A 14,919-nucleotide genomic window follows, 5' to 3' on the forward strand; every position below is an offset into this window, starting at 1 on the left:
AATCCAATAGTTTCTTAGAGGACATAGTAACATACATTTTTGTTTGCTTGTTTGTTTAGCTAGGAAGCTATGAAAGCTTAGATAACAAAAGTGACAATTTGATCATCTAAAGAGTGATTGCCAATGTTGTCATTATGGTTACTTACAGTACCTAGAACTTGCTATTTTCAAGGATGCTTCTAATAAATATAATATGAGGACATTACCTTTTTTTAACTTCATAGTTGGTTGTTGTTTTTTTTTTTTTTTAAGATTTCTTATATTTATTTGAGCGAGAAAGAGAGAAACTGAGAGAGCATAAGCAGGAGAAGGACAGAGGCAGACTCTGCACTGGGCCAGGAGCCCAAAGCTGAGCTCAATCCCAGGACCCTGAGATCATGACCCAGGTTGACATCAGACACTTGACTAAATGAGCCACCCAGACACTCCTTACCTTCATAGCTTTTGAAGTAATCTAAACCTTCTCATTTTAAATCTGTTTTAATATAGTGATATGTTTGTGTCTGGCTTATATAACCTGTCAAATCTTTATGATTTGTATTATTCCTTCCTCTAAAAAGTCTAAATCTAATGGATTTAAAGTAATAGACACCAATATCTTTGCAGTGAGTTTAACCTATACTTAGTTTAGGGCTTTCTAAACATGGTTTATGGTAAAATTTTAAGTAATTATATCACCAACATTTAATGTTAAGTACAGATATTTACAAATTTTATTATTCTGAAGAGCAAAAAGAAAGAACCCTGATAGATAACAGGCTAATAGAATTATTCTATTTTTACTGGCCCACATATCAGGGGGAAAAATCCATTTATATCCATTAAAAATAGGGTGTAATAGTTTGCCTTACAAATGAATTTATCAAAAACAAGCAAACTCCCTAGCATATTTAAAGTTATTTATACTTTAAAATTTTCCATCTAAAATCAGCTGCTGGGGGGATGCCTGGCTGGCTCAGTTGGTTAAGCATCTGCCATCAGCTCAGGTCATGATCCCAGGGTCTTGGGATTGAGTCCCACATTTGGCTCCTTGCTTAGCAGGGAGCTAAGTTTCCCCCTCTACTTTCCCCTCTGCCTGCTGCTCCCCCTGCTTGTGCATGCTCTCTCTGTCTCTGATAATAAATAAGTAATCTTTTTTTAAAAAATTATTTATTTGACAGAGATCACAAGTAGGCAGAGAGGCAGACAGAGGGGGTTGGGGAAGCAGGCTCCCCACTGAGCAAAGAGCCCGATGCAGGGCTCCATCCCAGGACCCTCAGATCATGACCTGAGCCAAAAGCAGAGACTTTAACCCACTGAGCCACCCAGGTGCCCCAATAAATAAATAATCTTAAAAAAATAAAACATTAAACTTATATGGACTTATTAAAAAAAATAAACTGCTGGGAATTATCCATGGTGAAATATGTACATTGCAAGCATGTAGAAATTTTTTCTGAATGACCTTGAAAAAATATAACACTTCACCTAGAATAGTCTCTTAGATCTGCTGCCTTCAAAAATCCATGGTGTTGGGATGCCTGGGTGGCTCAGTCGGTTAAGCAGCTGCCTTCGGCTCAGGTCATGATCCCAGCGTCCTGGGATTGAGTCCTACATTGGGCTCCTTGCTAGGCAGGGAACCTGCTTCTCCCTCTGCCTCTGCCTGCCATTCTGTCTGCCTGTGCTTGCTCTCTCTCCCTCTCTCTCCCTGACAAATAAATAAATAAAATCTTAAAAAAAAATCCATGGTGTTTTTCATATATATATGTATACATATACATGTATTTATACATATGTATTTATACATATACATATGTATATGAACATATATATATAGTTACTTAATGTCTGGATCATTGGTTACATTGAGATGATATAAGTTGTGGAGTATATTCAGTTAAAGATGTACTTGGACTAAAAATTATGCTTACAATCTTAGAAAGTTCATAGTATTCCCTACTCCTCACACATAACGCTACCCATGGACTTTAGATACAAAGTTGAAAACTTTTGTACCAATTTTCATTTTTTTTTTCAAATAATGAGTTAGTGGAAAGACTCAGGTTTGATTTTTGGAAGATTAAACAATAGAGACTGGTGTTAAATTGCATCTATTTGACATTTAAAAGCTGCATAGAAAGATACAACCATAAATCGTACTTTTAAAAAATTGTTTAAATGAATTGTTCTTTTCTAAAGCTATAGATTAGCTCCTCAATACAAATTTCCGGTTCCATATGAAGATTGCTTCACTGTAGTCAAGTATTTTCTTCAAGATGAAATCCTTACAAAATATGGAGTAGATCCCACCCGAATCTATATTGCAGGAGACAGTTCTGGGGCTAATTTGGCAGCAGGAGTCATTCAACAGGTATGTTTTGTCTTTATTTTGAGAGGTTGAGGTCAAAACTCATTTTTTTTTTCCTGTACAGATAATCAGTTCTTATGGCATCATTTATTGAAAAGACCATCCTTTCTCACTGGATTATAGTAATGCTTGAGTCTAAGATCAGTTGACCATGATATGACTACTTCTGAATCCTCTCTTCAGTTCCACTGATAACTACATTGACTTTAGCTTTGTTTTTTCTTCAAAACTGTTCCTACTACTCTAGTCTGTTCCATCAAATGTTGGGATATTGTGTCAATTTCTAAATTGACAGGTGGTGTTTTACTTTTTCAATGTACATATCTTACAAATCTTTCTTCAATTTTTTCCCGAGTTATTTTGGAAAATTTTCATGTAAAATAATATTTTTCAAATGTTTTCTTGACAGTATATAGAAATACATTTAATTTTTACATTGGCTTTTTATAATCATATCCTTTTTTTAAATAAACATATCCTTAAACATTTCACTTACAGATTCTAGTATTTTTTAACATTTTCTAGAATTTTCTATACAATCATATTTTCCACGACTAGAAACAGTTTTAATTTTTTCTTTCCAAATCTTTCTACTTTTCCTAATTAGTGCACTGGCTAGGTCTTTCAAGATGATACTGAATACAATTATCTTTCTCTGAGTCTTAGGAGGAAATTGTTCAACATTTCACTAATAAATATGATGCTAACTGAAGGTTTTTCATAGTTGGCTTTTGTTGGTTGAGGAAGTCCTTTCTATCCCTAATTTGCAGATAGTGTTTCCATAAACAGGTATTAAATTAGATAAAATTTTTATTAGATTTTATTTATTTATTTATTTGCTATTTTAGAGAGAGAGAGAGAGAGACCTCCAGCAAGTGAGCAGATCGGGGAGCAGTTGGGAGAGACAGATCATATGGGAGAGGGACAACCAGACTCTGTGCTGAGAGTAAGTCATCCTGAGATCAGGACCTGAGCTGAAACTAAGAGTTAGATGCTTAACTAACTGAGCCACCCAGGCTCCCTAAGTTTGCTGAACGTTTTTAGTGCATCTATAGGGATGACCATGTGGTTTTTCTCCCTTACTCTTTTAATGTGGCAAGTTATGTGATTTTACTTTCAGATGTAAAATCATGCTGGCAAAATTATGCTTGCATTCCAGACATGAGCCTCACTTGATCATGATGACTTAAATTTTTATATATTACTGGTTTCCATTTGCTAACATTAAAGATTTGAGTGATTGATTTCTCTTTTTTTAAAGCTCTTTGTCAGGTTTTGATATAACAGTTATATTGGCCTCATTCAATCATTTGGGAAGCATTCCAACTTCTTAATTTTTTTTTCAGAATACCTAATCATAAATTAATTGATCTGTTCTTTAAAGGAGAAGAATGATGAAGAAAATAGAAAGCTCATAGCTGAAATAAGAAATCATAACACGAATTCTTTATTTGTTCAAATGACACTCGGTTTCTAAAAGTCAAACCTTTAGAGGGCTGTTGAGGAGAGAGTAAGTCAGGTTTTTTCGAATATGTGATTGTGGGGAAATCAGATATAAGCTAGTCACATAAGTCAATTAGTCATCTGTGTTTCCTGAGCCCAAGTATTCATGGCAGCTTCTTCATTCATGCACCAAAGCTTGATGTTAGGTATGCAAAGAGAAACTCATAAGAATTGTGGGGTTGGGGCACCTGGGTGGCTCAGTGGTTAAAGCCTCTGCCTTAGGCTCAGGTCATGATCCCAGGAATCTGGGATCGAGCTCCACATTGGGCTCTCTGCTCAGCGGGGAGCCTGCTTCTTCCTCTCTTTCTCTGTCTGTCTCTCTGCCTACTTGTGATCTCTGTCTGTCAAATAAATAATTAAAATCTTAAAAAAAAAAGAGTTAAAAAAAAGAATTGTGAATTTGTCCTCACTCAGAATTCAGGGGACTGATTCAGGACATTGGAAGGGGCCCTTGTGGGCTGAGAGGAAACTTGTAGAGGTGCTCCAATGAGTTGCTGCTGTTGGGAAAAAGAAGAAAGGGGCCAGCTGGAAGGGAACAGGATGAACTCCCAAGTAGTGCCGGCATCTAGGGGAGAACTTTGGCTGGATGTGGGCCACGTGGGTCATGTGAGAGGAACACTCAGGGTCTGCCTTGTTTGGGTTGTCAGGTGTGGAGTGGGTGAACTGAAGGACTGCTGTTTCCAGGAGTCATCCAAAGCAAGTGGAGCTAGGGTAAAGGTAGTGCCAGTGATGATGTCACCAACCCTCACAAAGGCTTCTTTAAGAGTTTGGTACATTTGAAACATCTCATCTCAGTGATGAGCCTGCTCAGCAGATTTCTCCATCTGAGTATTTTGGTCCTTTAAAGAATATAACTGTGCTAAGAGCTCTGAAGTCACAAAATCTTTAACATTATTTATTATTAAGTGCATTATCATTTTTGGAATAGGATGTCAACACATATATGGAAGGTACACATGTAAGAGTCTACTAGGTTATGAATGGTCTCACTTGACTCTCCACCTCTGGGTCCATGGAAAACTTTTTTGCTTGACTATTCTCATTATTTGCTGTTAAATATTCATCAGGAGAAACCTCAGTTCTTAATAGAGAGGACTTCCATCTGCCTACATCCTCCTGTGAATCACATGCTACCTCAAGAAAGCAACAATGTTTGTATACTTCTTTTGTTTTTTCTTAAAGAATGCAAAGATGTGTTTGCTAGACATTAAGCTCCTGTCCATGTCCCAAATTTCCAGGTTGTCCAATACTTCCTTTCTTTCTTCCTTGTCATCTTTGTATGAGAACAAACTTTCAGTGGCAAGGACAAATCAGTACCCTTTAAAGCTTCCTTGATGATGATGCCAGTAATGCTAATGGCTACCTACTCTTTGCAAGTCACCTAATTTCCAGTTGTGTCTTTCTCATGAACTTGACTGCTCCTCTGCTAAGCATTTGCATTGTTAATGAAATCTCCCTCCTTGGTGTTATAGTGGGAGACTCAAATGTCAATCAATAGTAGTACCTGGAGCATTGTCTTGCCTTCTTGCTGTCAAACACGGTTAGCAACAATCCTTTCCATTTCTTTGCAGGATCTGGGCAAGTTTGCCATTTTGGGGGGTATACTTCTTGATAGTGTTGATTAATTTTTATGTTACCAATATACACTCCTCAAGGAAGGCCTTATCAGTTTTGCAATTCATTTTCTGACTATTGCTTGGTTTGCCATGTCTGGAATAAACAACCCTGTCCTGATACAGTGCATGTTTTTGATTGCGTAGGTTATTTCTCCTCATAGTTCTTTCTCACTGAACTCCATCTTTACTATTCTCAGAAGGAAAGCCTTCATAGAAAATGCAATTGATTTTAGCACCCCTTGAGAGTTCCAGGGTATCTACTTGATCCCCTGACCCTTTGATTCTCCTCTCAAAGTCCACAGCAACTTGTTGACCTACCTGTAGCAATGCTTTGGTCTTCCTGGTAGGGGTCTTCTGGCTTAATGTTTTTGTAGGCTTCTACTTCATTTTCTGTGGAGAGCAACTGTCCTTATAGCTTGCTCCTGAAGTTTGACAGAGAATCTCAAATGTGACTGGTAAGTTGCTGACTAAGCGATTTCTGCAGGAATGGGGTCCCCACCCAATCAGCAAGATGTTTGTAAGCTGGATTTAAGAGAAGCAATTTCTTTTCCATCAGTGTGGCAGCCTTAATGTCCTTCTTCCTATCTGTGTTCTCCTAGCTTCTGTTTACCACTGTCACATAACCCCTGCAAAGAGGCAGCATCTTGTTCTCTAGGACATCCCTGGCATCTGTTTCTTCATCTGTAAGGTCTAGTTTGGTGATGAATCCTGTGGTTCTCAGATCTTGAGGATCAACATCTTTAGCTAGATTCAGGGATTTGAGTTTGTAAGATTGGTTTTGGCTAGGGCAATAGCCCAAAATCCATTCTTCTGCATGATGAACTGCACAATCATTTCTCTGATTGTTACTCACTATCTGGTCTGATCTCCTGTGAGAACTTTTGTAACTCTAGGTAGGTTGGTAAGAGTTAGCTTTAACACATGTGGGGAATAGATTCATAAATTAATGGGTATGGAGGAAATACCTTCATTCATTCTGATCACCTGATCTGTTTCTGCTTCAGTTTCATGGTACATGTCATCAAAATCTGGGACTTTTTTCCTTCATAGTTTAGAAATCCAGCATATTCTGCTTTGGAATAACAAAGTGCAGCACAGGAGGCCATCTCATTACAATGAGGAGAAAGTCCTAGGTTATCATGTTATTATAAAAGGACATAACTTAGATACAGTCAGATGGGAGACATGCATGGGGCAAGTTGTGGGGAAAGGGCTCAGAGCTTTAATGCCCTCTCCACGTGTGCCATTCTTCCTGAATTTCCACGTATAAACAAACCCAGAATCTCCCTCATTTAAAAAAAGTTACTTCCTTTTAAGTATGAAAATAAAATACTCAAGTTAGATCATTACCAAAAAGAAAATTTGCAAACCATTAGACTTATTGATTCCTGAGGCCTCTTATGACCTGAAGTGATTTGCTATGTATTTGAAATAATATATCAACTTATTTGAAAGATCTTGCTGGGATGGGGTAGGGGGTATGGTGGGGAATGAATATTGGAGACTATCCCCTCTTTTACATTATTATATTCATTGCTATGCCAAGTCATATAGCAATTTAATCTTGAATTTTATCTAAAACTCATTTTGTGGATACAAAATTCTAAAAACTATCCAGTAATTACCCAGTAATGATCAAGATAAACTTGTAATTTATCAAGGTAAACTTGATAAACTTGTAATTTCTGCTTGGCTATTGTAGTATTTTTCAGGCTTTGTAAATGAGAAAAAAAAAGCTTTTGAAGTGATAACATATATAATCATAGACATTCATCAAGATATGAAGACCTATCTTATTGCTTTCCAACAGGGCAATCCTAAATACTAACATAGTCACCAAAAACAGATGTAATTCTTAGTAAAATTTATGGGGCAGTGTAATTGTTGTCTTGAAGTTAATTAAAATTTGACATTATCCTTTTCCTTGAATTAGTTAATTATATAGGAACATTAAGTATCTGTTTAACTTTCTGATATATCTAAACAAAGAGATTATTACAATTGAAAATACTATATCAGAATTCAATATGCTTAAATAACATGAAAAATGTGATTTCCTTTACCCTTTCTTGTTTATTTTTATGACTGTACTTTAATTACTTACTCATGGTCTGCTAAACTTTCTACATAAATTACATTTTAATCAAAAAGTTTTATTCCCCATACTAGGTTTATTTTTTTTATCTGGGTCATCAAAATCAACTTTTACTTTGTAAGTATTATAAGCCTATTTTTCCCCCAAAGTCTCATGACCCTGTGTTTAATAGCATGTTATAGATTTATGGCCTGAAAAACTTAATTTCAAAAGAATATATCACTGAGAGATCAATATTGTTCCATACTCTGATAAGACTTCAAGAGGCTATATTAGATGTGTTTTTCCTGTGTGGATACAAAAAAAATCATATAGAATTCACAATATAAAAAGATGTTCTCTGAATTGAGAAGTCAAATACATTCTTCTGTAATTTTCTTCTTTTTTTTTTTTAAGATTTTGTTTATTTGCTGAGAGAGAGCACAAGCAGGGAGAACAGCAGGCAGAGGGAGAAGCAGGCTTCCTGCTGGGCAAGGAGACTGATGTGGGACTTGATCTCAGAACCCTGAGATCATGACCTGAGCCAAAGGCAGCAATTTAACCAACTGAGCCACCCAGGGATCCCCATAATTTTCTTTTGTGGACTTTGTTTATTTTTCAATTATATTCTAATTATTGAAAAGGAAATGAATATATTTCCCCTACAATTCTGAGGCTTTCTGGCAACTTCATATAATGCGTCCTAAAATCACTAATGTTGCTAGCCCATCACAGTGATCTGAATAATCACTATAGCCAAGGAAACTTTTTTGGACATAGCCCCTTAATTTTTAATTTAAAGGAACAAATATTGTTAAAATTTAAATGCAGCATCTAAATGCAATTTCATGGCCAGCACATCCAATTTTATTTTAAAGTAATTTATGCATTATTTTTGTTTATTTAGATCATAAGTGTCTTCTTAATTTTAGAAAATAATATGGACTGATTTGATACTTTGAAGTAATTACTAAATTTCTTTCTCAGTTGGTTAAGTGCCTGACTCTTGGTTTCAGGTCAGGTCATGATCTCAGAGTCCTGAGATTGAGCCCTGTGTCCGTCTCCGCACTCAATGTGGAGTCTGCCTGAGGTTCTCTCTCCCTCACAATTCTCTCTCCCTTGCCCTCTGCCCTTCCTGCTCATGCTCTCTCTCTTTCTCTTAAATAAGTAAATCTTTTAAAAAAAGGAATATGTAGTATATCTATATTTCATAAAGTTTATAGTTTTGGCCTTTCTAAATATACCATTCCTAATTTATGTCATTTGTCATAAGGTGTCATTCATGTGGACTTGTGATCCAATTTACAGCAATATTTCTGTGACATCCCTATATCATGTTTCTATGGCCACATATGGTCTTGTATGTTTGACCCCTCTTTAAAAATATTAAAAAATTTTTCTTTACAAAATAGCCTTAATAGTAAATTTTTTTTATTTTTTAAAGATTTTATTTGTTTATTTGACAGACAGAGATCACAAGTAGGCAGAGAGGCAGGCAGATAGAGAGGAGGAAGCAGGCTCCCCACTGAGCAGAGAGCCTGATGCGGGGCTCGATCCCAGAGTCCTGGGATCATGACCTGAGCCTAAGGCAGAGGCTTTAACCCACTGAACCACCCAGGTGCCCCCTTAATAGTAAATATTAATCAGAGACTGTAATTGATGATGATGCTTTAAAGAAAACTTGACCATCAGCACCTCTGGACCTGGGATATTTTCAGTAGTGAAGTATACTTGTTTCTGCCATGTTTATTTATCTCTATGTAATCACAACATCCATTGTCACCCAGAGTACCTGAAATCCATTGAAAGCAGATATACCTGTCCTCTTCTAACATGAATTTTGTATCACCATTGCTCTGAAATCCTCTATCCATCTATGCTAGCAGTATCAAGATAAATTGCAAAAGCCATTATGTAGTCTCAGGAGAGTCTTTGTCATCATTTATTAGATCTTGAACGGAGTATTTTTCACTTAAGACCTAGAGAAATTCCTCCATTCCTCTATTATGGGTTAATTAACAATAGCTCTTTCTCTCCCTGTGTTGGTCAAGTGGAAGATGTGTCTAGGAAAAGGAACTTGTCTTGGGATATAAATCTTCATCTTAGGGAAAGAAATGTCTCAGTAAATTTGCCTAGATTAAATAAAAGATTGGCTAACTTCTTTAGGTCTGTAGAACTAAAAGGTCTTTATTAATAGTGCAAGTTAAGTCCGAAATCTGGCTTTGAAATTATTCCTTTCAAAGTTTGAAAGCTATTTGCCTAAGACAGTATAAGAACAAATTTGCCTCACTCTGGAGTTACAGATGGTGGTCCAACTTTCTTTGGTAGGTAAGAAAGTTGTTTTGCTTCAGCGTAACATCCCACATTCAACTATCGTAATTTTGTTTTTTTCAGATTTGGGTTAATTGTTTTCCTCATCAGTGGGAAAAACAGTTTGAAATTATTTAATTAATTTGACAATGACTTATATTCTTATTTTTTTATGTGAACTCATAAAAGATCAAGGAACTCTATCTGTTTCAACGTTGTAGAATTTTAGATTCCAGTTGGTCCATGATTATATTGAAGATGCTTTTGGTGAGACATTAGTTTCCTTAAGTAGCCAGGCTTATATTTATTTTTATTTATTTTCTTATTATTATTTTAATAAGGAAGTTTAAGGGGAAGAGATATTTATGTTAGCCAGATACTTATGTAATAAAAAGAATTTCTACTTATCCCTTTGTCTCTGTCTCTCTTTCCCTGGTTTCCTTCTGTCCTCTAAGAGATATCTAGCTTGAAATCAGTTTTGATTCACAAGCTTATTTTTATGTCTCTCATCTGTGAATTGAAATACATTTTCTTAATGAGATAATCAGAAAATGGCCACCAGATATGTTCTTCTTTTAAAGTCTGTATTGTCTGCAGAACCAACTGACAAATTGACCAACCGAACATCAAAAAAAAAAATAAAAATTCCTCAATATATGTTTACATGTCTTCTCCCCTGTCTTTTTATGATTAAAAACAACATTTGAATTTCCATTTTTTTTTATTACTAGTGATGTTTATTTTTATGTTTTGATCATTTCTTTTCCTTTTTTTTTCTTTCTTCCAGTTTGGATGGTCACCACTGAAACCTTTATTTAGTTGCCTCTATAATTATTTATTAATTTTAAAACAAATTTGAACATAGTCAATGCACAATGTTACATTAGCTTCAGGTGTGCAGTATAATAACTCAACTTCCTTATACATTGTGCTATGCTCATCACATGTGTAGCTACCATCTGTCACCATAAAACACTATTGAAATATCATTGACTATATTCCCTGTGCTGTGCCTTTTATTCCTGTGACTTAGTCATTCTGTAACTAGAAGCCTGTATTTCCCACTCAGAATCATCCCACCACCTCTCCTGGATAACTTCCCTCCCACCTCCTACCACCTCATGTGTCTTTACCTGAAAGTTATTTGTTCCCAGTATTTTCAAAATCTCAAACCTTATTTGCTGTTTTACTTCAGCATATAACCACATCTGGGCCTTTTCATCGCCAAATCAAAACCAAAAGAAAGAACTAATAAACCTTTCTATTTTTTTTTTTTAAGATTTTATTTATTTATTTGACAGAGAGAGAGATCACAAGCAGGCAGAGAGTCAGGCAGAGAGAGAGAGAGAGAAGCAGGCTCCTGCCAAGCAAAGAGCCCGATGTGGGGCTCGATCCCAGGACACTGAGATCATGACCTGAGCTGAAGGCAGCGGTTTAATCCACTGAGCCACCCAGGTGCTCCAACCTTTCTTAACCCTTTATCCAAACTTCTATTCTATTACTCGTCTTCCTTTTTGCACCCAGTTGAATTAAAAGCAAATTATGCTCCTTTTCTACATACTCATAATGTATACTTTTCTCAGTTCATTACCTTTGTATTCTCCCCCGGCTGTTTCTTCAACTTCCTGTGGCTGAATTTGTCAAGGATCTCATTATTTCTCCATTTAAGGGCATATTTGTTATTTTTTTTTAATATAATGTCCTTTCATCACTTAAAACTCTTTCCAGCTTTTGCCTTAGAATACTTCTTTTTCCCCATGAGGTCTGTAATAGCACTCTCTCTGTTTTCATCTTACTTCTCTTCCCTCCAGTTTTATGTGAGGCAAACTGTAGGTATATACACTCCTTTATGTCTGGATTCCTTAAAACTCAACTTTTGGTTGGTCCTTCTGTCTTTTATGCTCTCTACTTGGCTTCCTGGCTTCAGCTCTGACTGATCTGGGGAAGGCTCTTAAAGTTATGTCTTCCACTAAGGCCACTGTCATGAGCTCAAAAACTATATATACAGTTTTCCCCAACTGGATATTTCATAAGCTCTAGAAACTCCCACAGGGAAACCTCTTCTCTATTACCTGAAGCGGTTTTACACAGTCACAGTATAGTGATTATTCTATCATTTGTGGTATATGCATATTCCCAACTAGACTCTAAGTGTTTTAGAATCTGGGAACAACAATTTTTAAAAAACCCTTATGGATCTAAACTGTGACATCATACCTGTCCTCTTCCTGCCTTCTTCCTCTACCATTCAGAATACTCCAGGATTTGACTTTTGCTTCTCTTCAGCCTGTTTTTCCTGCTTAGCAGCTTTCTGTAACTTGTCCCATTGTGTAAGAGTACAGTCTTACAGATTATCTTCAACAAGTTTTTGTGGGAAAAATTTAGAGATTAAATAAAGACACTGGTTCTGCACACTGCTAAAATGAGCAGTCACTGATTATTTGTCTTTGGAATCAAGTCGATTTTGCTATTTGCCTAAGAAGAGCAGTCACTGTTTATTTCTTTCTTTGAATCTGACCCCCACTCCCCCCCCCAAATTCATAGCTATTACATCAGAGGAAAGTATGATGAACAATGATGTTAGAAAGGTTGGCAGGGACAAATAATACAAGGGCCTTGGAATTTTTTTTTTAACTTGACTCCAGGGGCATTGTGAACTCAGAAAAATTTTAATCACATTTATATTTTAAAAATTACTGTTGTTTGGCTTATTTCACTTAGCATAATACTCTCTAGATCCATCCACATCATTTTAAGTGGCAAGATTTCATTCCTTTTTTATGGCTGAGTATTCCATTGTATGTATGATTTCACTCACAGGTGGAATTGAAGACACAAAACAAACCATCATAAGGGAAAAAAAGAGAGAGACAAATCAAGAAACAGACTCTTCGCTATAAAGTGCAAATGGATAGTTACCAGAGGGGGGGTGGGTTAAAAAGCAGATGGGGGTTAAGGAGGGCACTTGTGATGAGCACTGGGTGTTGTATGGAAGTACTGAATCACTGAATTGTACACCTGAAACATTATACTGTGTGTTAACTAACTGCAATTTAGGTAAAAACTAAAAAAAAAAAAATACTGTTGCAAAATAGAGTAGTTAAGAGGGTGGGAAGGAGAACATGATAAAGAATTGCAGAACTCTGATGACCAAAGAGAATATTGTGGACTAGGATAGTGGCAATGGAATGGAGAATAGTGGTAGATTGGTGAAGTAAAAAGAGGTGAAATCAACAGGCCTGGGGAATTATTGGATTTTAGGGATAATTAATAAAAAAAGAAGTCAAGTATGGTTGATGGGAAGTGAATATTAATGTTTTGTGATGTATACAAGAAGAAATTCAATGTAAAACACTAACCAGAATGTCTTGCTTGTTGCAAATGCTCAAGGACTGTTAGCAATCATGAATGAATTCTCAAAAAGCAGGTTCTGATAGGTTCTGATATTTGGGAGCTATGCTTTTGTTTAAAAGTAGAGGTGGGGCTGGTCCAAAAATATCTACTCAAAAGAAGTAAGAGAAATGAAAATAAAAGAGAATTATTTAACAGGCTAGATTAAGCAAGTGACTGAAATGGTGAAAAGAAGCAGTTTATGGCAATGCTCCTCTATTGTACAGTAATACTTAAGTAGGGTTGGGCAGAAGGTATTTTTTTAGAAGACTTATGTGGTCTGAGCCATGGGTTTGCCCAAGAATTATTAAGGTGTTTGTCCACTTGAGACACCACTGGTGCATCCTCAAACAAGACTGAAGCTGAGCCAGTATTTCCTACGGTTTATCCAGTGGAAGATCAACAAACATTTTCTTTTCTTTTTTCTTTAAAGATTTTATCTATTTATTTGAAAGAGAGAGAGAGAGAGAGAGAGAGAGAGATCAAATAAGTAGGGGAAGGGCAGAGGGAGAGAAAGAAGCAGACTTCCTGCATAGCAGAGAGTCCAACTTGGGGCTTAATCCCAGGACCTCAGCTGAAGGCAGATGCTTAACCGACTGAGCCTCCCAGGTGCCCCAACAAAGATTTTGTGAAGCATCTCAAGGATAGGCTGTTGGATTTCTATTATATTTGTCTCCATGACAATAAGTATAGGTATCATTTACCAAGTGCTTACCGAATGTCCAGAAACGTACTATCAATGCTTTATCTCACCCCCACAAAACTGGTACCTGTTAATTTATATCAGTTTTAGAGATCAGGGAATGGAGCCTTACAAATTTAAGTGTCTTGTTCAAGTTCATAGAGTTAATATAAATCCAGGATTCAGACTTGGGTATGAAAAACTTAACCATTAAGCAATACTGATTTTAGGCCCTTCTTCCCCAGTTGGTTGGATTTGTATCTGGACATGGTGTCACATAAATCCAGCACTGCTGAGTCATACACTGTTTCACTCCTACTTTTAAGGCATAGAATGGGAGGTGCAATTTTCAAGGAAGGAATAAGGTGCAGGGAAGAACAAGGTAAATCCTTAAGGAGGAGAGCAAGTTGATCATCTTGGGCTTTTTGAAGGGCTCTGTCTCCATCTGTTTGGGTTGCTATAGCATAAGAGTAGGTACTGGGTGGCTTATAAACAGCAGAAATTTATTTCTCACCATTCTGGAGGTTGGAAATCTGACACCAGGGTGTCAGGATAGTCTGGTGAGGGCCTTCGTCCAGGTTACAATCTTCTCATGATATCCTCAGGTGGTAGAAGGAGAAAGCTAGCTCTCTGGGCCATTTTTCGTAAGGGCATTTATCCCATTCAGGAAGGTTGGGGTGATCTTCAAGATTATTCAATGAGGGAAATAATCTTCAGGAAGGAATCTTGAAGGAAATAATCTTCAGGAAGATCACTCTGGTGATCTCCGAAACACCCCACTGACTGATACCATCATCTTGATCATTAGATTTTCAACATATGGATTTGGAGGAACAAAATGTTCAGGGTATAGTGAGCTCCATGTAGGAGTTCTCCAGCTTCCAGTGCAGCTAGAACATACACCCCAGGACGAGGCCAAAGGCCTCTCATACTGGAATTCCTTCATGATGGTTCATAGTTCACCCAAATATGCATTGGCTATCTATATATTGGTGAA

At 36.7% G+C, this 14,919-nt stretch overlaps 1 protein-coding gene and 1 pseudogene across 1 annotated transcript in view; one reads left to right on the forward strand and one right to left on the reverse strand.

Moving 5' to 3' along the window:
* The window catches only part of AADACL2 (arylacetamide deacetylase like 2), a 35,445-nt gene that overhangs the window by 9,164 nt on the left and 11,362 nt on the right, over positions 1 to 14,919 (forward strand). The window contains 1 exon segment of the mRNA XM_044255086.1: positions 2,179 to 2,350. Coding sequence (XP_044111021.1) covers positions 2,179 to 2,350 — 172 coding nt within the window.
* Positions 4,261 to 6,572, reverse strand: LOC122908405 (annotated as a pseudogene).

This window comes from Neovison vison, chromosome 6, assembly GCF_020171115.1.
Source record: "Neovison vison isolate M4711 chromosome 6, ASM_NN_V1, whole genome shotgun sequence".
Taxonomy (NCBI): domain Eukaryota; kingdom Metazoa; phylum Chordata; class Mammalia; order Carnivora; family Mustelidae; genus Neogale; species Neogale vison.